The 22,074-nt window shown below is 39.6% G+C and overlaps 1 protein-coding gene across 13 annotated transcripts in view; it reads left to right on the forward strand.

Moving 5' to 3' along the window:
• Nucleotides 1-22,074, forward strand: part of MARCHF8 (membrane associated ring-CH-type finger 8) — a 138,256-nt gene that overhangs the window by 98,512 nt on the left and 17,670 nt on the right. For all 13 annotated transcript variants that reach the window (XM_060191693.1, XM_060191710.1, XM_060191738.1 and 10 more), the window contains one exon: nt 11,724-11,774. In XM_060191693.1, coding sequence (XP_060047676.1) covers nt 11,724-11,774 — 51 coding nt within the window. The remainder of the gene's footprint in view (nt 1-11,723; nt 11,775-22,074) is intronic.

A 22,074-nucleotide genomic window follows, 5' to 3' on the forward strand; every position in this document is an offset into this window, starting at 1 on the left:
TTAAGATTTCCATAAAGCAGAACAAATTGTTTAATAACTAGAAATAATAAAGCTAAGAGTATAGCAGAAGATATTTAGGGTCTTCATTATTGGAAGAAGGAAGTATATTTATGTATTTTCCAAGAGACCCATGACTTTAATATATATATATATATATATATATATATATATATATATATATATATATATATATATATATATTGCACAAAGTGAAACATGGACTGAACATGGTGACTTTACTAATTTTTGCCTGAGCCTAACAGCTAACATGCAGGTGGGCTAAAAATATTGTTTGGGCATGATGGGCTTAGACCTCGAATAAATCCCTCTACCCAATATTACAAGTTATCTCTATCAGGAACAACATAATAGACCCCTTTGTGGGCCCCCATAGGATAGTGCCCTCAGCTTGGATCAACAATGGTAGAAAATGTTCTATCCTCTGAAGGGAGGCTGGACAACATACTCTATGCTACACCCGAGGAAGATAGGTCCTGAAATCGGGGCAGCTTGGAACGTTTTTACTCATGACCATAGAATGTGAGCTCAGATCTACAGGGATGCAGAGGTCACATAGGCTCCTAAGCTGAATATGCATCCCAGATCACATCAAATCAATGGCATTTACAGTCAACAGTATTTATATACCTTTCCGATATTTGGGAGCTACTCTCTTCCCTGATCCAGCTTTCTGGTCCTTTTTCCAGCCATGACATCATCTCCCCAGACAATGACTTGGCTCTACCTGCACATCAGATTTCTGCCTCGGGAAAAAAACAACCAAAAACCAAAAGCAAAACAAACAAACAAACAAAAAACCACTATTATAGTCAAGGGCCCTTTGGAGTATAACTAAAATAGGCCTACTAGCTATCTACAAAATGGAGACCCCCCCCCCAACTCTTCATCTGCACTATTCCAGCCTGTAGGTTCATGATTAGTCAACAACTTGTTTGGCTTTATATGTTAACTTGTTTTTCAGCCACCAGGTTCCAGATGCTACCATGATGCCAATCTGACTTCCCTGAACAGACAACCCCACCAATGTGTCCTGGAGCTCCGGTTCCCCAGAGTGCCACCCCACCAAGAAAAGAGATAAAAAATAAAAAATAAAAAAAATTTAAATATTGTCTGGGAAGATATTTTTATATTTAAAAAAATACAAAAATAAAGGAGAGCAATATGTATACTGTTTTTATAGTTAATTTTATATGTTTACATAATTTTTTGGAAGTTTTTTTCATTTATAAAAAGGAAACACTGACAAAACCATAGGATAAGAGGGGTACACACAATTCCCACCATCAGAACTCCATGTCCCACCCCCTCCCTTGATACCTTTCCTATTCTTTAACCCTCTGGGAGTATGGACCCAAGATCATTGTAGGATGCAGAAGGTGGAAGGTCTGGCTTCTGTAATTGCTTCCCTGCTGAACATGGGCATTGACAGGTTAATCCATTCTCCCAGCCTGTCTCTCTCTTTCCCTAGTGGGGAGGGGTTCTGGGGAATTGGGGCTCCAGGACATTTTGGTGGGGTTGTCTGTCCAAGGAAGTCAGGTTGGCATCATGGTAGCATCTGAAGCCTGGTGGCTGAAAAGAGAGTTAGCATACAAAGCCAAACAAGTTGTTGACTAATAATGAACCTACAGGCTGGAATAGTGCAGATAAAGAGTTGGGGGGCGGGGTTCTGTTTTGTAGATAGCTAGCAGGCCTATTTTAGTTATATTCCAAAGGGTTCTTGACTATACTGGTTTTATTTATTTATTTATTTATTTTTCTGGTGCTGAAATCTGATATGCAGGTGGATCCAAGTTATTGTCTGGGGAGATGCTGTCATGGCTGGAAAAAGGACCAGAAACCTGGATCAGGGAAGAGAGTAGCTCTATAATATGGGAAAGGTGTATAAATATTGTTACTGTAAACCCCATCTATTTGATTTGGTCTGGGGCCCATATTCAGTTTAGGAGCCTATGTGACCTCTGCATCCCTGTAGATCTGAGCTCACATTCTGTGGTCATGAGTATGAATGTTCCAAGCTGCCCCAATATCAGGGCAATATCAATATCAATAATTAGTTTTATATAACTATATATAATCTTTATTTGACATATATATAATCTTCAATATTTCTTGGAATTTCTAACTACTATCTGATGTTATTTGCTTTTAGTATATGATTTATTTAATGTTTATTTTTTAAGTTGTATCTCCTAGCAATGGATTATTAGAGTCTTAGTTGACATTATTTTTTTCTGATTCAGTAAATTTTTTTCTTTCAATATGTCAATAAGATACGTACCTTTGCTTTTTCTTCTACTGTGATTTAATTGGCATCTTGCATGCATAGATTAATGTCTCCATCAAATTCTGGTCTTTAGGCATTATGTATTTGGTTACTTTTTGTTTCCTGCTGATACACTAATGCATCTGTTGGTGTACCTAATCGCATTCCGTATTTCTCTAGGACAAAAAAAATGTGAGAAAGTGAGAGTGTGGAGTTGAGTTCGTTTCTTCTCAGAACAAAATTGGAGTTCTTTTAGTGGCAATAGTAGGCAGTTAGAATAATTTTTCACATATTTAAAAATTTTTTTTTAATTTAATGACTGACTCTGGCCATGTTTCAGGGAAATTCCCAAATGAAATTCCATTGTTTCACTCATTTTCACTGAGTTTAAAAACTTACCATCAGGGAAAGATAAAAACAGGCTGGGGTATGTATTGACCTCCCACCTTTTGTACCTCATACAGAATTTTGGTCCATACTCCCAGAAGGGTAAAAGTTAGGGGAAGATGACCAGAGGGCTCTGAACTCCAATTCCATCAGGAACCAGAGAGAAGAGGGAAAAAAAAGGGTGTGTGTGTGGTGGGTTAGAAAGAACACTCAGAAGTAGTAGGTGTGGTTTAGAAAGGAAAAGAAGGCAGAATCATAGATTAAATGGGTAAAATATATATAAATGTAGATATATAGTTGTAGAAATAATAGTCAACCCATATCTGTGATCTTGGTAAAACTAAGCCAGTTTCCATGGGAGAGAATGGATACATAGGACTCTGGTGGTGGGAAAGTTGTGGAATTATACCCATTATCTCATAATTTTGTAAATATATGTTAAATCGTTAATTAAAATTCAAAAAGATTTGCTCCAGCACCTTATCTTATTGTTTTCTTGTTAATTCTTGGCTTCTAATCACCAGGCTGTTTAGTCTTTGTGAACTTTGCATATTATTTCCACCACCAAGGTATATTCTGTTGGAGCCAGCCATGGTCTGCTTGGATCATGAAATGTCTTTCTCCTGCCTTTACAACAGAGTTTCTCATTACCTTTGTGATTTGGTGACCTCCTTGCATTAATAAATCATTTCTCTCACACATGCTCAGATACATTCTTTTCTACTTGTATATCAGTCTGTTTCATGACTTGATAATTTGTATTAGGTTAACTAAATGCACTATGATCTTTTACACAGAAATTTAATTCTGTAGTAGATATGATTCACTTTTTCAAATGAAAGTCATAACTTTTAAGAATTATTCTGCCGGGAGTCGGGCGGTAGCGCAGTGGGTTAAGCGCAGGTGGCGCAAAGCGCAAGGACCGGCGTAAGGATCCGGGTTCCAGCCCCCGGCTCCCCACCTGCAGGGGAGTCGCTTCACAGGCGGTGAAGCAGGTCTGCAGGTGTCTATCTTTCTCTCCCCCCTCTGTCTTCCCCTCCTCTCTCCATTTCTCTCTGTCCTATCCAATAACAACCACATCAATAACAACAACAATAATAACTACAACAACAATAAAAAAAGACAACAAGGGCAACAAAAGGGAAAATAAATAAATAAAATAAAAAAATCTTTAAAAAAAAAGAATTATTCTGCCACAGGATTTAGAGTGAAACTAGCTTCTGCTAAGTGTGGTCTGAGGATTAGTAGCATGAAAGTAACCTGGAAGCTTACTGTAAATGCAAGATCTCAGTGTAAATCAGAACTAACAGATTTCAGTCTCTGCATTTTAGTAAGGTCCCTGAATGATTAAAGTACACAATTTTGGAGAAAAACTCATCTAAGTGAGTTAAAACTTGAGAGGAATTGTGTTCTTCAGCTGCTGTCATGATAATGTAGACACAAGGAGGTTAGCAAAGAGACATGGGGATGAGGGAGAATCAGGGAAGAGTGTGGTGTCATAGTGCTGGTATCCTGGTGTCTTTGTGAAGGAGGCTACAGTTAGGCTTTTTTTTTTTTTTTCCTTTTTTAATATAGTTTCCCTGGGCTACAAGACAGTGGGACCCATTAAGCAGAAATGAATATGTTAGTATAAGTAACGAGATCTTACTTGGTGGTGGTGGGGTGGCACACCTGGTAAGTGCTCATATTATAATGCACAAGGACCCAGGTTCAAGCCCCTGGTCCCCACCTGCAGGGGAAAAGTTTCATGAGTGGTGAAGTAAGGCTGCAGGTGTCTGTCTTTCTACCTTTCTATCTCCTCCTTTCCTCTCAATTTCTCTTTGTCTCTATCCGATAACTAACTAACTAACTAAATAAATAAATACAATTTTCAATTCAATTCAATTTCAAAATTCAATTTGGGTATTGAAGCTTAGGTTTAGCTTGAACTAGGATGGGACTTTTATCTCCTTGGTATGTCTAATTTCAGCTCTTGATACATGCTATTCATTTCAGAAACATTGCCATTCTGACTGTGGGAAAGAATGAGGTCTCTACTTTGATAAAATCTGTGTGTGTACTTTACATTTTTATCATTCTTCTAACTTTTTCCTAGTTGTCATTCCTCATCAAGACATTATTCCAAAGCATTTTTGTAATAATTTTATCATTGTCATAGACCTAGGAGTCAGAATTATTGGAATTCATATTATGTGCATGGTAGATAAGTATGGAATAAACATAAATTGATTTGAATGAGTCCTTGGATTTTATTCTAGAAAATAGTTCTGTTGTAGTCTTGAACTTAACTAGATTTTTCATTAGGTCTGAATAAATGTCTCTGTTTTGGGGGAAAAAAGATTTAAATTCAGTGTATTGGAACTGAATTAGAATCAAATGGTAGGAAAAGCAATCTTAAATATTGACAGATTTCAGATTTTAAAACATCTGTGTATTTTGAGTAATTATTTGTAGAATTTTTCTAATAAGGAAAACAGAATAGGGATTTATATCATTGCATTTTATTACTGTAGTTTAGTTTTTGTTTAGTTTTTTTTTTTTTTTTTGGATAGGACAGAGAGAAATTGAGAGGGGAGGGGCAAGTAGGGAGAGAGAAAGATAGACACTTGTAGACCTGCTTCACCACTTATGAAACTGTAGTTTACTATTAATAACAAACAACTTTTAGATCTCATTCAGGACTTATAATGTTATTTAATTTTATAATGTTATTTAACAGGATTCTCACTGCTCTATTATGCATTCTCTGTGATTCAGTAGTGTCTAGATTAAGAACTATGTTGCTGCAGAATTTATCTGTAGATTTTCAGGGGATGTTAAACTGGCCAGCCATTTATTGTAAGGCAGTCAGTAATATGATGATGATTTTCTATAGTACAGATAAGGCATATGACAGCATTGTTTTAATTTAATAATTTATCATCAGTAAATGACTTTTAAAACTGTATATACATACAGCAATGCTCTTGTACTTGCCCAGAATATATCCCTGACCTGGTGAAATTTGAATGACTATGGATTTGGTTTACCTGCTGTGTAGACAAGAAGGATTCTATTGCTCATGAGTGAATGTATGAATAGATGATTCTCTGGGGAGTCAGGCAGTAGTGCATTGGGTTAAGCGCAAGTGGTGCAAAGAACAACGAAGGCTTAAGGATCCTGGTTCGAGCCCCCGGCTCCCCACCTGAGGGGGGGGTCTCTTCACAGGCGGTGAAGCAGGTCTGCAGGTATCTATCTTTCTCTCTCCTTCTCTGTCTTCCCCTCCTCTCTCCATTTCTCTCTGTCCTATCCAACAACAACAATAATAACTACAACAATAAAACAAGGGCAACAAAAAGGAATCAACCAATCAATATATATATATATATATATATATATATATATATATATATATGATGATTCTCTGAAATTTCTAAATAATATGACCTTTTGGAAGTAGTCTTATTTTAAATTTATTTTATTGGTGACTTAATAATGATTGACAAAATTGTGGAATAAGAAGGGTACAGTTCCATACAGTTCCCACCACCAGAGTTCCGTGTCCCATTCCCTCCTTTGTAAGTTTCCCTATTCTTTCTCCCTCTGGGAGTATGGACCTAGGGGCATTATGGGGTGCAGAAGGTAGAAGGTCTGGCTTCTGTAATTGCTTCTTCTTCGCTGGACATGGGTGTTGACAGGTCGATCCATACTCCCAGCCTGCCTTTCTCTTTCCCTAGTGGGGCAGGGCTCTGGAGAGGTGGGGTTCCAGGACACATTGGTGAGGTTGCCTGCCCCCTCAACTCAGGGAAGTCAGGTTGGCATCATGGTAGCATTTGCAACTTGTTGGCTGAAAAGCATTAAAATATAAAGCAGGACAAATTGTTTAATAATCCAGAACCCAAAGGTAAGAATATAGCAGATGAGGTTTGAGGTTTCCATTTTGGAAAAATAGGAAGGAAGCTTGGAAAGCTAGGAAAAATAGCTAGGAAGTCTCTTTTAGGTATATTTCAAGGTGCCCATGTCTTTACTAATTTTTGCTTGAGCTCGACAGCTAACATGCAGGTAGGCTAAAGGTATTGTCTGGGGAGATGGTTTCAGAGTTGGAAATAATACTAGAATGCTGAATCAGGAAAGAAAGTAGCTCCCTTCTAGCTCTGTCCAAGATAGGTTCATTGTTCTTAATGGCTGCATAGTATTCCATTGTGTATATGTACCTCAGCTTTCTCAGCCACTCATCTGCTGTTGGGCACCTGGGTTCCTTCCAGGTTTTAGCTATTATGGTTTTGTTAATGTCTCCTTTCTTAAATAAAAATAAATAAAAATAAATTAAAAAAGAAGTTAAAGAATTTCTCCAAGTAAGTTAAAAAAAATAAAAAAGAAAGAAAGAAAGTAGCTCCCAAATTTGGGAAAAATATATAAATACTGTTAACTATAAACCCCATCAATCTCATAATCTCTGATAACACATTACCAGCATATTTTACACACTTTATATTACTATCTAGTTAACAGGCTAATTAATCACCAAGAAACATTACACTGAGACTAAACACTCAATAGCTGTATCTGTAGCATATTACACATCAAAGACATGAACTTCTATTTGCATTCACACTTATAACACAGGGAGAACGTACAATAAAATACTCTGAATATTGCAAAAACACAAAGACAAAAAAGCCAGCCTTGCCAAAGCAAGTGCCAAATAAAAAATTTTCTTGATGACTATCTCTCTTCAAGGAGACTCTTGCAGAGTGACATCAACTTCATCAAAGGAGCTTTCTAAATAATCCACTAACTGTTTTTTAAATCTGCTAGACCAAGGAATTTTACCTGCTAGTTATGTTGCAACCTGTGGTGAGGTCTGAGGACGTGGCTATTACATGGCATTTGAACTGAAGAGAGACTAATTTTAAAGTTTTTAGATCATCTTTTCTATTCCTAATATTTTTATATTTGGTCTAGGGTGAGAAGGAGTGAATTCATGCATTTATTTATATAAATAAAGTTATTCATTTATAAAAATAAAATATGCACCCTCAGACAACAACTGTAATTATAAAACATTTCTCTCATTAAAAAAATCAGATTTACTTTATAAACATCAACTTTTCAGAGGGAGCTACAGTGGAGAAGATTACACTAACTTTACTGGGGCTGCCATGACCTAGTATCACAGACTGGGTGGCTTAAACAGCAGGAATTAATTTTATCACATTTCCAGAAGCTGTAAGTATGAGATCAAGATGTCAGCAGGATTAGCATCTGCTGAGACCCCTCTGTTTGCCAGATAGCTGCCTTCTCCCTGTGTCTTCAGATTTCTTTTTTTAATTTATCTGCATTCTAATTTTCTGTTATTCTAGCAGCATGTTGGGTTAGGACCTTACTGAAGCCATCTGAATGACCATATTATCCAGGTATAGTCATGTTCAAATATAGCCAGAAAGAGATATACACATGTGTTTTTATCAACTAGCCATAACCCCTGCCCAATTAAAAAACGTAGATTGGGTGGGATTCTTCTTCTAGCGTTTGCCCTTCTTCTGTAGCCAGTCAACAGCGTCAGGTTGAGCCTGATGTAAAGTTTCAAGACCTCCTTTGAATCTGGAGAGATGGCAGTCGTTGACTATGTGGCTCATAGTCTGTCTGTAGCCGCAGGGGCAGTTCAGGTCGTCTCTGGCTCCCCAACGGTGGAACATAGCGGCGCACCGGCCATGGCCTGTTCGATAGCGATTGAGGAGGGCCCAATCATAACGTGCTAGGTCAAAGCCGGGTTGACGCTTGCAGGGGTCTGTGATGAGGTGTTTGTTCTTTACCTCAGCTGACTGCCAACTCTGTTTCCAAGAGTCTGGAACAGAGAAGTTCAGTGTAGGCGTAGGAGACCAGATTGGATGACGAGACGTCAAGCGTTGAACAGGGTGGGCGAAGATATCCGCGTATATTGGCAGGTCCGGTCGAGCGTAGACGTGGGAAATGAACTTAGATGATGCCGCATCCCGATGAATATCTGGCGGGGCGATGTTGCTAAGAACTGGCAGCCATGGAACCGGGGTGGAACGGATGGTTCCAGAAATTATCCTCATGGAGGAATATAATTTGGAATCGACCAAGTGGACATGGGGGCTACGGAACCATACTGGGGCACAGTATTCTGCAGTGGAATAGCATAATGCCAGAGATGATGATCGTAGTGTGGAAGCGCTCGTACCCCATGAGGAGCTGGCCAGTCTTGCAGTGATGTTATTCCTCGCGCCCACCTTTGCTGCAGTTTTTATGAGATGTTCGTGAAATGACAGGGTGCGATCGAGAGTAACGCCAAGATAGACTGGCTGGGCTTCATGCCTGATTCTTGTATCGTCAAGCTGCACATTAAGCTCACGCGAGGCCGAGGCATGGTGTAGATGGAAAACAGATGATATCGTTTTTGCAGTGCTAGGGATTAGTCGCCATTTTTTACAGTAATCAGTTATCAGAGACATGTCTTTCGTGAGTGTTTCCTCGAGGATGTCAAACTTGGATGCCTGAGTAGCACAGTAGATGTCATTGGCGTAGATGAACTTCCTTGAACAAGTTTCTGGAAGGTCATTGATGTAAATATTAAATAGCATAGGAGCCAGAACAGAGCCCTGGGGGAGGCCACTTGAGACAAGTCTCCATTTGCTAGACTTGTCACCCAGAGGCACCCGGAATCTTCTGTTTTAGAGAAGAAACGATATAGTGTTGGCCACCCATGGAGGCAGGCATCTTAAGATCTTGACTAGGAGACCACGGTGCCAGACCGTGTCATAGGCTGCTGTGATATCAACAAAGACAGCACCCGTCTTTAAATTCTTCTGGAATCCATTTTCATTGTAAGTTGAGAGGGCCAGGACTTGTTTGCAGGTAGATCTTCCTGGGCGGAAACCAGCTTGGGTGGGTGATAGAAATTTCTCTGTAAGAGGAGAAATATGTGACAGAAGCAGCCTCTCAAGGAGTTTGTAACACACAGAGAGGAGAGAAATTGGTCTATAGCTGGCGGCCAGTGTTGGGTCTTTCTTTGGTTTCAAAACTGGTATTATCTTCGCACGACGCCAAATTTTGGGCATAGATTCGGATTCCAAGATGTGGGACAGGAATGTAGTGAGCCACTTCTTTGCCGCGGGGCCCAAGTTAAGAATGAGTTCTGGGGTGATGTTATCATAGCCAGCAGCCGTTCCCGGTTTAACCCTCTTCAAAGCGTCTTCCAGTTCAGACAGTAAAGGGAGAGAGTTTTGGAGATGGACAAGATAAACGGAAGTGGGATGACCACTCATGGGAAATTTCTCTTTTCCAGACTGGGTCGATCTTAGCACGTCCAACTTGAGTTGGGTGGGCTGGGGTGGGGGGAGAGAAAACACTATACCACCATTCATGGGGTTCTTGTTGCGCTCATTTGGTGCTAGGAATCAAACACCAGATCCCATGAGGTGGGCACTCTGCATCTGAACCACCTCCTCATTCCTGGTCACATTTTTAGGCCTAGGGGTTGGGTCTTTAATGTCTGAGAAGGGAGTGTGTTGAGACAGTACATAATTCAGCTGATAGCAATTATGTATCAGTGGGGTCAATTTAGAAGCACAAAGACCACCTAAGAAGCTATTCAAGTTATTTCCTAGTGAGAAATGAAGAAATGAAACCTAACCTAAGGTGTTGACAGTAGAAATTAAGATGAAATTTGAGACTAAGGGCTGGAGTATTCAGTGATAGAATTTTCTGGTTAACAAATGTTGAGGAAGGATTTTTTTTTTTTGTAAAGACTGTTTTATTTATATCCCACTTCACTCAGCTATAGTGACATTCCAATTATAGTAGATGACAAACAATACCTCTATCACTAGGCACTCTTAAAGGGAGTTTAGGCTTTACAGAACCCTTTTTCCCCCTTTTTTCTTTCTTTTTTTTCTATTTTCTTTATTGGGGATTAATGGTTTACAATTGGCAGTAAAATACAATAGTTTGCACATGAATAACATTTCCCAGTTTTCCACATAACAGTTCAACCCCCACTAGGTCCTCCTCTGCCAACATGTTCCAAAACCTCCGCCCACCCCACAGTCTTTTATTTTGGTGCAATACACAAACTCTTTACAGAACCCTTTGGTCGCACAAAGTTACAAATTCAGCAAGCTCTTATTCAACTCAACATTGAAATTACAGTGTCTGTAATGTAAATGACATCTTTATGGGTGGGATTAATGGTCTATCATTAGTACAGTTGCTGATAACATGTTTAAAATTTCTCGATTTTCTACAAAACACTCTCACCCCCAGCCTAGGTCCTACTCCTCCACCATCACACACCAGGAGCTGAATACTCCCCTCTCTCCTAGAGTCCTTTACTTTGGTGCATTAGACCCAGTCCAAGCTCTGCTTTGTGTTTCCTCTTTCTTCTTATTTCTCAGTTTCTGTCCATGAGTGAGATCATCCCATATTCATCTTTCAGTTTCTGGCTTATCTTACTTAACCTGATTCCTTCAAACTCTATCCAAGGTAAGGCAAAGAAGGTGAATCCCACTGTATGAATATACACCACAACTTAATACAAGACAAGTTGATGGAAGGTGAAGGAAAGAGAGAGGGATTGGCTAATTTTGAGTAGACTTCTTGAGGGGAAACAGGCTTAATAGACTGGAAGCGAGCAATGCAGTTTTCCTGGTAAGTAACCAACACTTTGACAGCCAGTCAAACTGTGAACTTGCCCACTTTCTTCTTCCCCACTCTACAGCTGCTGCTCATAGAATTAGGCTATCTCAGCACATGTAATAATAAACAGTTTCTCTTCTTGAATGTGCTATCAAGACATATGTCACCTTTTACATTTGTAGTCAATTCCATATTCCTGCACTTTTATTGTTAACAGTAGGGGCTACTATTTTATTCATCTTTGCCAAATTCTTCAGCATATACTAGCTGACCCAGTACCTAGTAATGGTTTGCATTCAACAGCTTCTAACTGAAGAAATGATTTGTCAAAAGGATTGTTATTATCAAGTACTTGTCACTTGCATGTTTTCACCAAAACCTGATGCTTAATATCTGTTTGGTTTTCTTGTAGAATGAGAAGGCTTTGGAACATTCCATGAGTCACTCAAGTAACATTTCTAAGGTAGAGTACCTCTAAAATATTTTATTTTTGAGGTTTGGGTTTTTTTTTTTTTTTTTTTTTTGTATTCTTATACCTGACTTGCTTTTGTTTATTCTTTTAAAAGACATAAGGCCAAGAAGGGTGGACTGGTTATCCAATAACACCTGACACACCTGTGGGCAATTACTTGAATAGCCTGCCAGAAAGCACTTCAGCTGCTTGGGTGACCCAGGAGCCAGCAGACAGTGTGTCATATGCAATGAGCTTGCTTCCATGCACTGCTCATCTCTCACTCGAGATGTGGTTTCTGACCAACTTGTTGTTCACATAGGTGTGTCCACACAGATTCTTTGCAGAAATAGACCTCCTCATGTATATGTCAGTTAGCCAAACACTGACTCAGATCCCGACTAAGAGAGCTGAACAGTGTCAAACAGCCAGATTTGCTATTTCAACCCTTGTAAATATTCTGAAATCTGTAGTCACAGTATGTGACATTTTAGTTTACACAATGTACAGATACTTCCTATCACCCTATTTTTTAAACTAGACTGTATCAATGCAAAGGACTCTAGTTAAGGAGTGAAGGAAGGAGGTTGGAGCTGGTGCTTAGGGGGCGCTGATGCATGATGGTGGAAAAGGACCTAATTGGGGATGAGAATATTTTGCAGACACCTATATAAGGGATTTTGGATTAAATAGAAGAGGGCTTATTTTGTGATCTTGAGAATGGACACATCTCTGAACTTAAATGTACTTCTGAGTAAAATTAGGGTTACAGTACAACCTTCATAACTGTCTTGGAAACAGTATTTGCATGGAATTGTGTGACAACAAGGTCCTACTACTAAACAGAATCTTGCCAAAGATTATTTTGCCCCATGATATTAGATTGAATAGGTCAAGGTAGTTCTTGATGGCTGTGAAACTGATTGAGGACCTGCAAAGACAGAACTTATTACTGATCAAAGACAGAAAACCAGACACAGTTATACTACCTTTTGCAACAAGAGCAAGACTGCTTTATAGCCACCCAAGAGTGTAATGAAAGCAGGAGCTCAAATCAACCTTCTTGTCTCTTTATTTCAGTGAATATTAACACAGAGGGAGTTACCTGAAACTTCTGTCTTGTCTATTTAAAAAATAGGTGATGGGGGGGTAGTACTTGGAAGTTGGCACGTCAAGTTAAGTGCACATAATATCATGTGCAAGGACCTGGGTTCAAGCCCCTGATCTCCACCTTGCAGGGGAAGTTTCACGAGAGGAGAAGCAGGTCTGCAGGTGTCTGTCTTTCTCTCTCCCTCTGCATCTCCCTCTCTCCTTTCAATTTCTTTCTGTCCTGTCAAATAAAATAGAAAGGGAAAAAAAAATGAACACTGGGACCAGGGGATTTATAGTGCATCATGCCCCAGTGATAGCCTTGGTGGCAATTAAAAAAAAAAGTGATGGGTTTTCTGACAAACAGAATGAGGACCTTGAAGAAATGGGAGGTTGATTTTGGTGTAAAGAGGGTGGGGTTTTGAGATCATTAGATCATCCGGTTTACTGGGTGATGTGCTATTGTACATTTCCTTCTAAATCATAACTTGTAATGTATTTTAGGCCCACTAGCCTTGAAGGTAAAAGGCAAGCAGAAACATGGCTGGGGTGTCTTAAGCTTGGTTCTGCCCATTACTCCTTTCTACAAAAGCATTTGTAATATATTTACTATGTCAGTAAAGCAATTTCTGGAAAACAGTGTGAATTAAAAAAAATGTAATTATCTTTATGTATTGGATAGAGACAGCCAGAAATTGAGAGAGCATGGGGAAGGTAGAGAGGGAGGGAGAGAGAGAGAGAGAGAGAGACACTTGCAGCACCGCTTGACCACTTGCAAACATTTTCCCCCTGCAGGTGGGGACCAAGGGTTCAAACCCGGGTCCTTGCACATGTCACAACATGTGTGTTCAACCAGGTGTACCATTGCCCAGCCCCCAGAGTATGGAATTTTTAATTTATGTCTAACACAATGTAGTCATGTCCAGTTGCCTGCCATTTTAGGAACACAGTTTCAGTAGTTATTATTAGCTTATTACCAATCAAAGACAGAACAATGCTCTTTAAAATAAATATTACCTAGGGGTAAACATTAAGAGATCCCGTGAGAAGTCTGATACAACAGTAACCACGGCACACTTCACTAGGGGTCACAGGAAAATCTCAAGAGGTGTAGTCACAAACTTTCCTGTAAACCCATCCACATGTATTCTTGTTGCAATATGTGCCTCTCAAGAAGGAAATAGGACACATGAAATTGATAAGGCCTGAACAAGTTAAAGGATACTGGGAAAATAAGGCAGGAGTGCTGTGAAAGGTAACTTTCATTTTGAGGACGCAGTTTCATATTGCATTAATTATTAAACAAACTTATTGTTTTAAAGTCACTTTTTGACTTTACATGCAGACCTGTTTATTTTTTCTAGTGTAGTGGACATGTGCAGGTGCTTTGTATGCTTGAAGTAGAAGCTACAAAGAAAAGTCACAACACAGGCATGTTTTATGCTATCTGGAAGTCTCCTTGTCTTTGTTAGACTTTTTCTGCTAACTCAGCCTCCAGCTGGATTCAGTGTTAGCTTGTGCTCGTGTTAATCAGTATCTCGCTCTCTGCATGCTTCTGCAGTTTACCATTTACCCCTTCCTGGGTTTTATGCATGAAGTTAGATGTTGACTCACAGTGTTCACCTAGATTTTGTTACAGTGATTGAGTATTTCAGTGTTTACGTGTGGTCTCTCATGTACCAGCTTGTCCTTAGAAACCACATTCTGTATTTTTAAATTTTTATTATCTTTATTTATGTATTGGATAGAAACAGCCAGAAATTGAGAGAAAGGGGGAGACAGAGAGGGAAAGAGACAGAGATACCTGCAGCCCTGCTTCATCACTTACAAAGCTTTCCGCCTGCAGGTGGGGACCAGAGGCATGAGCCTGGGTCCTTGTACACTGTAACACGTGCACTCAACCAGGTGTGCCACCATCCAGCCCCCTAGAAACTACATTCTACTTCCAAAAATGCAAACAAGCAGATTAGATGGGTCTTGCAAGAGACTGGGTAATCTGTGGTGGTTTACCTGCTTTTAATCAAAATGGACAAACAGGTCTGATCTTCAAAGAAGAGTTAATAAAGGAAGAATGGCGGGACATTTAAGCAATTCTGATGGCAAAGTCATCACCTAGTGTTACAGTTTGTTTCATGTTAATAGTAATAATATACGTAGATATCATTTTTGAACCTCCGTTACATTTGCAAAGTTTCCTGAAATTTGTCACATCTTCCTAGTGGTCCATCCTAATTATCTTCTCCAGGTTTTTTAATTGAAAAACTTTTCATTGTGAGTAAGAGAGTCAGAAAGTCTGACTCTCTTACTCACAGGGGGCTGGGAAAGAGAGAGAGAGAGAGAGAGAGAGAGAGAGAGGGAGAGAGGGAGAGAGTCACTACTGCTCTGCCATTTTACATGGTGCCAGAGATCAAGCTTAGGGCCAAAAATATGTAACACATGTATCAAGCGCCATGATCATAGGAGTCCCATTTTATTTATTTATTTATTTATTTAAATATTTATTTATAAAAAGGAAACACTGACAAAAACCATAGGGTAAGAGGGGTACAACTCTACACATTTTCCACCATCAGAACTCCATATCCCATCCACTCTCCTGATAGTTTTCCGATTCTTTAACCCTCTGGGAGCATGGACCCAGGGCCATTATGGGGTGCAGAATGTGGAAGGTCTGGCTTATGTTGCTTCCCCGATGAACATGGGCATTGATAGGTTGATCCATACTCTCAGCCTGTTTCTCTTTCCCCGGTGGAGGAGAGTCCCATTTTATTTACCTCTAATTCTTTGGAACTACTAAGCACCTTCAAGGCTAGCTTCCATCCTGAGCTCCAAAGAATTAGAGCCCCATTTAATTAATTAATTTATTTATTTATTCATTTTTTTTTTAAATTTTTTATTTAAGAAAGGATTAGTGAACAAAAGCATAAGGTAGGAGGGGTACAACTCCACACAATTCCCACCACCCAATCCCCATAACCCACCCTCTCCCATGATAGCCTTCCCATTCTCTAGCCCTCTGGGAGCATGGACCCAGGGTCGTTGAGGGTTGCAGAAGGTAGAGGGTCTGGCTTCTGTAATTGCTTCCCCGCTGAACATGGGCGTTGACTGGTCGGTCCATACTCCCAGTCTGCCTCTCTCTTTCCCTAGTAAGGTGTGTCTCTGGGGAAGCTGAGCTCCAGGACATATTGGTGGGGTCTTCAATCCAGGGAAGCCTAGCCAGCATCCTGGTGGCATCTGGAACCTGGTGATTGAAAAGAGAGTTAACATACAAAGCCAAACAATTTGTTGAGCAATCATGGATCCCAAGTTTGGAATAGTGGAGAGGAAGTGTTAGGGAGGTACTCACTGCAAACTCTAGTGTAATCCTGCTTTCAGGTATATATTTTGCAGTAGTTTATGGATACGTGTGCACATACGCTCTCTCTCACAGAAACTGGTGTATGTCTAGGTTATGGGACTTTGTTAGAAAGTGAACTACCTGAGATGAAATTAGAGTGTACTATAAAAGGAAAGGTCTCACCCGAGTAATGAAGCTGAAGGGTTGTCATTCCACACGTGAAGTCTCTGGATACACTCTGAGGTGATATTCATTTATTTTTATTTAAGAAAGGAGACATTAACAAAACCATAGGATAGGAGGGGTACAACTCCACACAATTCCCGCCACCCAATCTCCATATCCCATCCCCTCCCCTGATAGCTTTCCCATTCTCTATCCCTCTGGGAGCATGGACCCAGGGTCACTGTGGATTGCAGAAGGTGGAAGGTCTGGCTTCTGTAATTGCTTCCCCGCTGAACATGGGCATTGACTGGTCAGTCCATACTCCCAGTCTGCCTCTCTCTTTCCCTAGTAGGGTGGGTCTCTGGCGAAGCGGAGCTCCAGGACACATTGGTGGGGTCTTCAGTCCAGGGAAGCCTGGCTGGCATCTTGATGGCATCTGGAACCTGGTGGCTGAAAAAAGAGTTAACATACAAAGCCAAACAAATTGTTGAGCAATCATGGGCCCAAAGGTTGGAATAGTGGAGAGGAAGTGTTGGGGGGGGGTACTCACTGAAAATAGAGCCCCATTTTATTTACCTCTAATTCTTTGGAGCTCAGGATAGAAGCTAGCCTTGAAGGTGCTAAGTATGCCTTTGTTAACAAAATAGTTGCATGAAATTGTTTTAGATGCTTTGTGTATAGCCTACTGTTCTCTTCTTCAGCAAGGCCATCCTTAACTGTTAAGATGTCAGTGTAGTGCTGCCATAATCTACTTAAATTTTTGCCTCCTCTAAAATTACCCCCCCCACTTCAGTAATCAAATTAGTAGAATCATACTTCTCTTTTAAAATCTTCAGTGAGTTTTCATTGCATTTGATTATTTCTTTTCTTTTTTTGCCTCCAGATTTATCACTGGGGCTCAGTGCCAGCACTATGAATCCACTGTTCCTGGTGGTCATTTTTTTCCTTTAATTTTTTTATTGGATAGGACAGAGATAACTTGAAAGAGGAGAGAAAGATAGTGAAGGGAAGAGAAAGATAGACACCTGTAGACCTGCTTCACTACTGGAGAAGTGACCCTCCTGCCTGTAGGTGGGGAACTGGGGTCCTTGTATTTCATACTATGTACACTTAACCCAGCGTGCTACCACCTGGCCCCCATTTATTTATTTTTACAGTTATTTTATTAGTGATTTAATAGTGAACTACAGGATCACACCAGGGATATAGTTCCATATCTCACCCACCACCAAAGTCACTCCATTTAAAATGAGATTGAAGTCATGCCTTGATGTTCCTGATCTGAATGATCTGGTCTTGGTCACTTATCTCCTCATTCAATGACTGTCCCTTTGCTTATCATAATCTAGGCACAGTGACCACATAAGTTTTTTTTAAGTCAAATTTTTATTTTTTTCAAATTTTGTACTTCAGAGTACATCACCACAAAAATGAAAGGACAATTCACAGAAAAGAAGGCACATTTTGTAAACCACAGACATAAGGGTCTTGTATCTAGCATATATTAAGAAAGTTTCATAACCTAACAAAAAAAAAAAAGACAAATCATTAAACTTAAAAGTAGGAAAAGGCAGTTACTATCTCTTTAAATGGAGAAATAGGCATCTCTCTAAAGAAGGTGTACACATGTCTTGATCACGAATGAAATGATACTCAGCATTATTAGTCACTAGAGGCAAACGCTAGAAGAAGAAGAAGTCACTAGGGGAATGCAAATCAAAGTGACAAAAGTATTGGGTCCATATTCCCAGAGGGCTAAAGAATAGGAAAGCTATCAGGGGAGGGGATGGGATAAAGAGTTCTGGTGGTGGGAATTGTGTGGAGTTGTACCCCTCTTATCGTATGGTCTAGTCAATGTTTCCTTTTTATAAATAAAAATTTTTTAATGAGAAAGTATACCACTTCATACACAATAGACTCTAATCAAATAGACAAGTGATCAGCGCTCATGAGAACTTGAAGAACTTGAAACCCTCATAGTAGGCAGCTCTCTTAGGAGCAGTTGAGCAAGTCCTCAAATGTTTAAATAGAGGCGTCCATGTGGCTCAGCAATTTCACTGGCAGTTATTCACCTAAGAGAAATAAGACACATATTCACCCAACTTGAACATGAATGTTCATAACATCAGATGGAAGTCACAAAGTTGAAACAATGTAGTGCCTATTAGTTCATGGATGGATAAACAAAGCATTTTATCTGAATGATGGAATAATACTTAGTAATAAAACACATTGGTAATTTTCAAACAGGCTAATGACCTTCCCACCTATACACCTTTATCTGGATGTGTCGTTCCCTCTAACTGGATGCATGAGGGGTTGCCAACTCTCATTTCTCCTTCATGTTTTATTTTGAGGGGCTAGTTGGTGGATCGCCCAGTAGAGCATATTATCATGTGCAAGGACCAAGATTTAAGCTCCTTATCTCCATCTGCAGTGTGTGTGTGGGATACCTTCATGAGCAGTAGAGTAGTGCTGGATGTGTATTTCCTCTCTGTACCTCTCTCCCTCTCTGTCTCTTCCTACCTTTCACCTTCTATTAAAAGAAACAAAATTGATCTTGAGGAGTGATGGGGTAGGGGATAGGTGTGTTTGCATCTTTCTGTCTCATTCTCACAAGTATTCATTGGACTTTTGACAGGCTAAGTGGCATGTGAGATAGCATGTCCTAACACTGTGAAGTGTGTGCTAGTGGTTTTCTATTTAAATTTTTCTAACATAAGTAAAAACTGATCAATATAACCCACATAAACACAGCTTTGGCAGCCCTAGTAAGGAACTTCAATGAAGAGATCCTCCATAGAGTCTCAATGAGACCAACAAGTTTCAGAAACTCTGTTTTAGGCAGATTGGTAGATATATTATGATTCCAAAGTGTACTTGTTTTATTCATTTTCAAGAAGTATACACATGCCTAGCACTACTGTGGGCTTAGCTCTAGGATAAAAGCATCAGCTTCTAAGTTAATATATTATTCTAGAAACATTTTTTATAAAGTTTTATAAATGTTAAAGACTTGAACTAGGTACAAGAACAGTAAATAATAATTAGGGAAAGAAATCACCATTTTGAGGTGAAGACCTATGGCAGAACAGAGAGGGACACTGGCCTGGACTTTGAGGCCTGCAGAAAGATTTTCAGGAGACCTCTGAAAATTTTTTTTTTTTTATTTTGGATGGGAGTGTGTCTGCTTTAAAAGATTACTTGGTTCATTTGTCACTGTCTAGCTCATTTAGTTAGCTTTAGGAGAAAACCCTTAGCATTCAGTTTAGTGTCATCTTTCTTATTTCCTGTGTTCCTGTTGGTCACATTTCCCAGACTCTGGGTTAGCAAGAGCCTGGGAAAATCATGATGGCTGGCCACATGATAAGCCTAGGTTTTTTATTTTTTTTTTCCTAAGTGACTAGACAGTAGTATCCTCTGTTATAATGAGGTCATTTAATTGCTAGAGTACCTGCAATTTAATCTTCAAATCATTGAGCAATGATAGTCTATGTGGAAAACTAGTTTCATAGTGGAGGTGGTCCTGAAGTGATCCTGTTGCATTTCTGCATCTTTTCTGAAGTTTTTTTTCTTTTGATACTTATAGCCACTCTATGGATTATTGACCTGATTCTTAAGTGATTTGACTGCCATGCTGAGAGGTAGAATGCTCAGAAGAGTGGCACTAAGATACACAGTGAGGACTTTGATATCATAAGCTAGTGCTTTTGCTACCACTTGAGAATTGTCTCAAGAGAGAGTTCTCAGAAAGTAAAATATATGTCAAATGCATGCGACAAAGTGAGATAAATGTCTATTTTAATGTCCATAGTAGTGAAGTTTTGAGTGGTGAATAACTCAGCATAACCTTTTTACCATGGTATTTCCAGTGTTTGGGGACCATTACATAATTACTCTTGCAGTTTCTGGGAATATGAAGTCATCTTTGTGCAGAACTCATTGCCTTTAGTGTAATTTATCAAAAGCAAGATGATTTTGTAAGGTCGCTAACTGCAGTGTAAAGATCTGCTTCAGAAGATGAGCCCTGAGAGAGTTCTTTTAGCTGTTGTCTTGCCTCTATAATACATTACCCCTCCTTGTACTGGGTGTATGTTGCTATTCACATAATTCTGACTCTAAGTCATCAGTGAAAAGAGTTCAGTGTAGTACTAGTGAGGCAATTCAGTAGTTTTTACTGTGTGTCTCTCTCCATGAATCCTATGTTGTATATATATTTTATGTTTACTTTTTAATGAACAATTAACTGTCATTGTGAAAGCTTGTTCTTGGCACAGCCTTTCATCACGAATCAACATGTATTTATCAGAGAAGCCACAGAACTGGCCTCTCCCCACTTAATTGTAGCTCATTTTGGAAGTTGACTACAACTGGGTGTTTATTTATAGAAATCAGAGTCTATTATAAGGAAGATTTGTTTTCACAAAGTAACTTCTATGCTAAGCAGAAAGTTTGCTGAAATGCAGACTTCACATTTTAAACATTGCAGTGTCTAAAGACCAAGAGACTTTGTTTGACTTTGTTGTATGAGGTCAGGTCTGCTGAGCTGACAGTAATGAAACAGATCGCTGTCTCTTTGTTTAGGAGCTGGAGGGAAGTAAATTTAAAATATATACTTATTTAATAATGATTTATAAAATTGTAAGATAATAGGGGTATAATTCTATATAGTTCCCACCACCAGATTTCTGTGTCACAAAACTTCGCTATTGTTTTTCTTTTATTAATGACTTAATACTGATTTATAAAATTATAAGATAACAGGGATATAATTCTACACCATTCCCATTACCAGAGTTCTGTATCCCCATTCCTTCCATTGGAAGCTACAGTAGTTCTCCCAAGGTTGCAGATATGGGTTAACTATTATTTCTATAACTGTCAATATTGTATATATTCCATATTTCCCCCCTCCTTTTTGTGGGGGGACCTGTCTTTTTCTTTTCCTAAGTCACACCTACACCTATTACTACTTCCAAATGTCCTTCTTTTCTCCTTTCCTTCTCCTTCTCCTTCTCCTTCTCCTTGTTCTTGTTCTTCTTGTTGTTGTTGTTGTTGTCCTCCTTCTTCTCCTTCTTGTCCTTCTTGTCCTTCTTCTCCTTCTTCTCCTTCTTCTCCTTCTTCTCCTTCTTCTCCTCCTCCTCCTCCTCCTCCTCCTCCTCCTCCCCCTCCTCCTCCTCCTCCTCCTCCTCCTCCTCCTCCTCCTCCTCCTCCTCCTCCTCCTCCTCCTCCTTCTTCTTCTTCTTCTTCTTCTTCTTCTCTCTTTGAGTCCTGATAGAGGTGGAGTTCATAGCCCCTGTTCATCTTTCCCTATCATATCTCTCCTACTGGGAATATGCACCAATATTCTTTTTGGGGAACAGAAGGTAGGACTTCACACTTCTGTTTTTGCTTCTCTGCTGGACATGGGTGTTGGCAAGTCGATCCATACCCCCAGCCTGTTTCTATCTTACGCCTCTGGAGAGGGAAGGTTCCAGGACCCATTGGTGAGGTTGTAGAGCAGTAAATTTAGTAACCTTCTGAGCAGCAAATAGAATGTAAAGTAGCCTGATAATAAAATGTTATAAAATGATCTCCCAAGCTGTTCCACCCTAATGTCCAGAATCTGTAGATATGTTGTAATATCACCCTCATCACCCTGCTATATTGTAGCAGTAGAATCACATGAATTCTTAAAAGCAGACCTCTTTCTCTGGGCAGTGACTAGAGAAGATGGCAGAG

The sequence above is a fragment of the Erinaceus europaeus genome, chromosome 1 (genome assembly GCF_950295315.1).
Source record: "Erinaceus europaeus chromosome 1, mEriEur2.1, whole genome shotgun sequence".
Lineage (NCBI taxonomy): Eukaryota > Metazoa > Chordata > Mammalia > Eulipotyphla > Erinaceidae > Erinaceus > Erinaceus europaeus.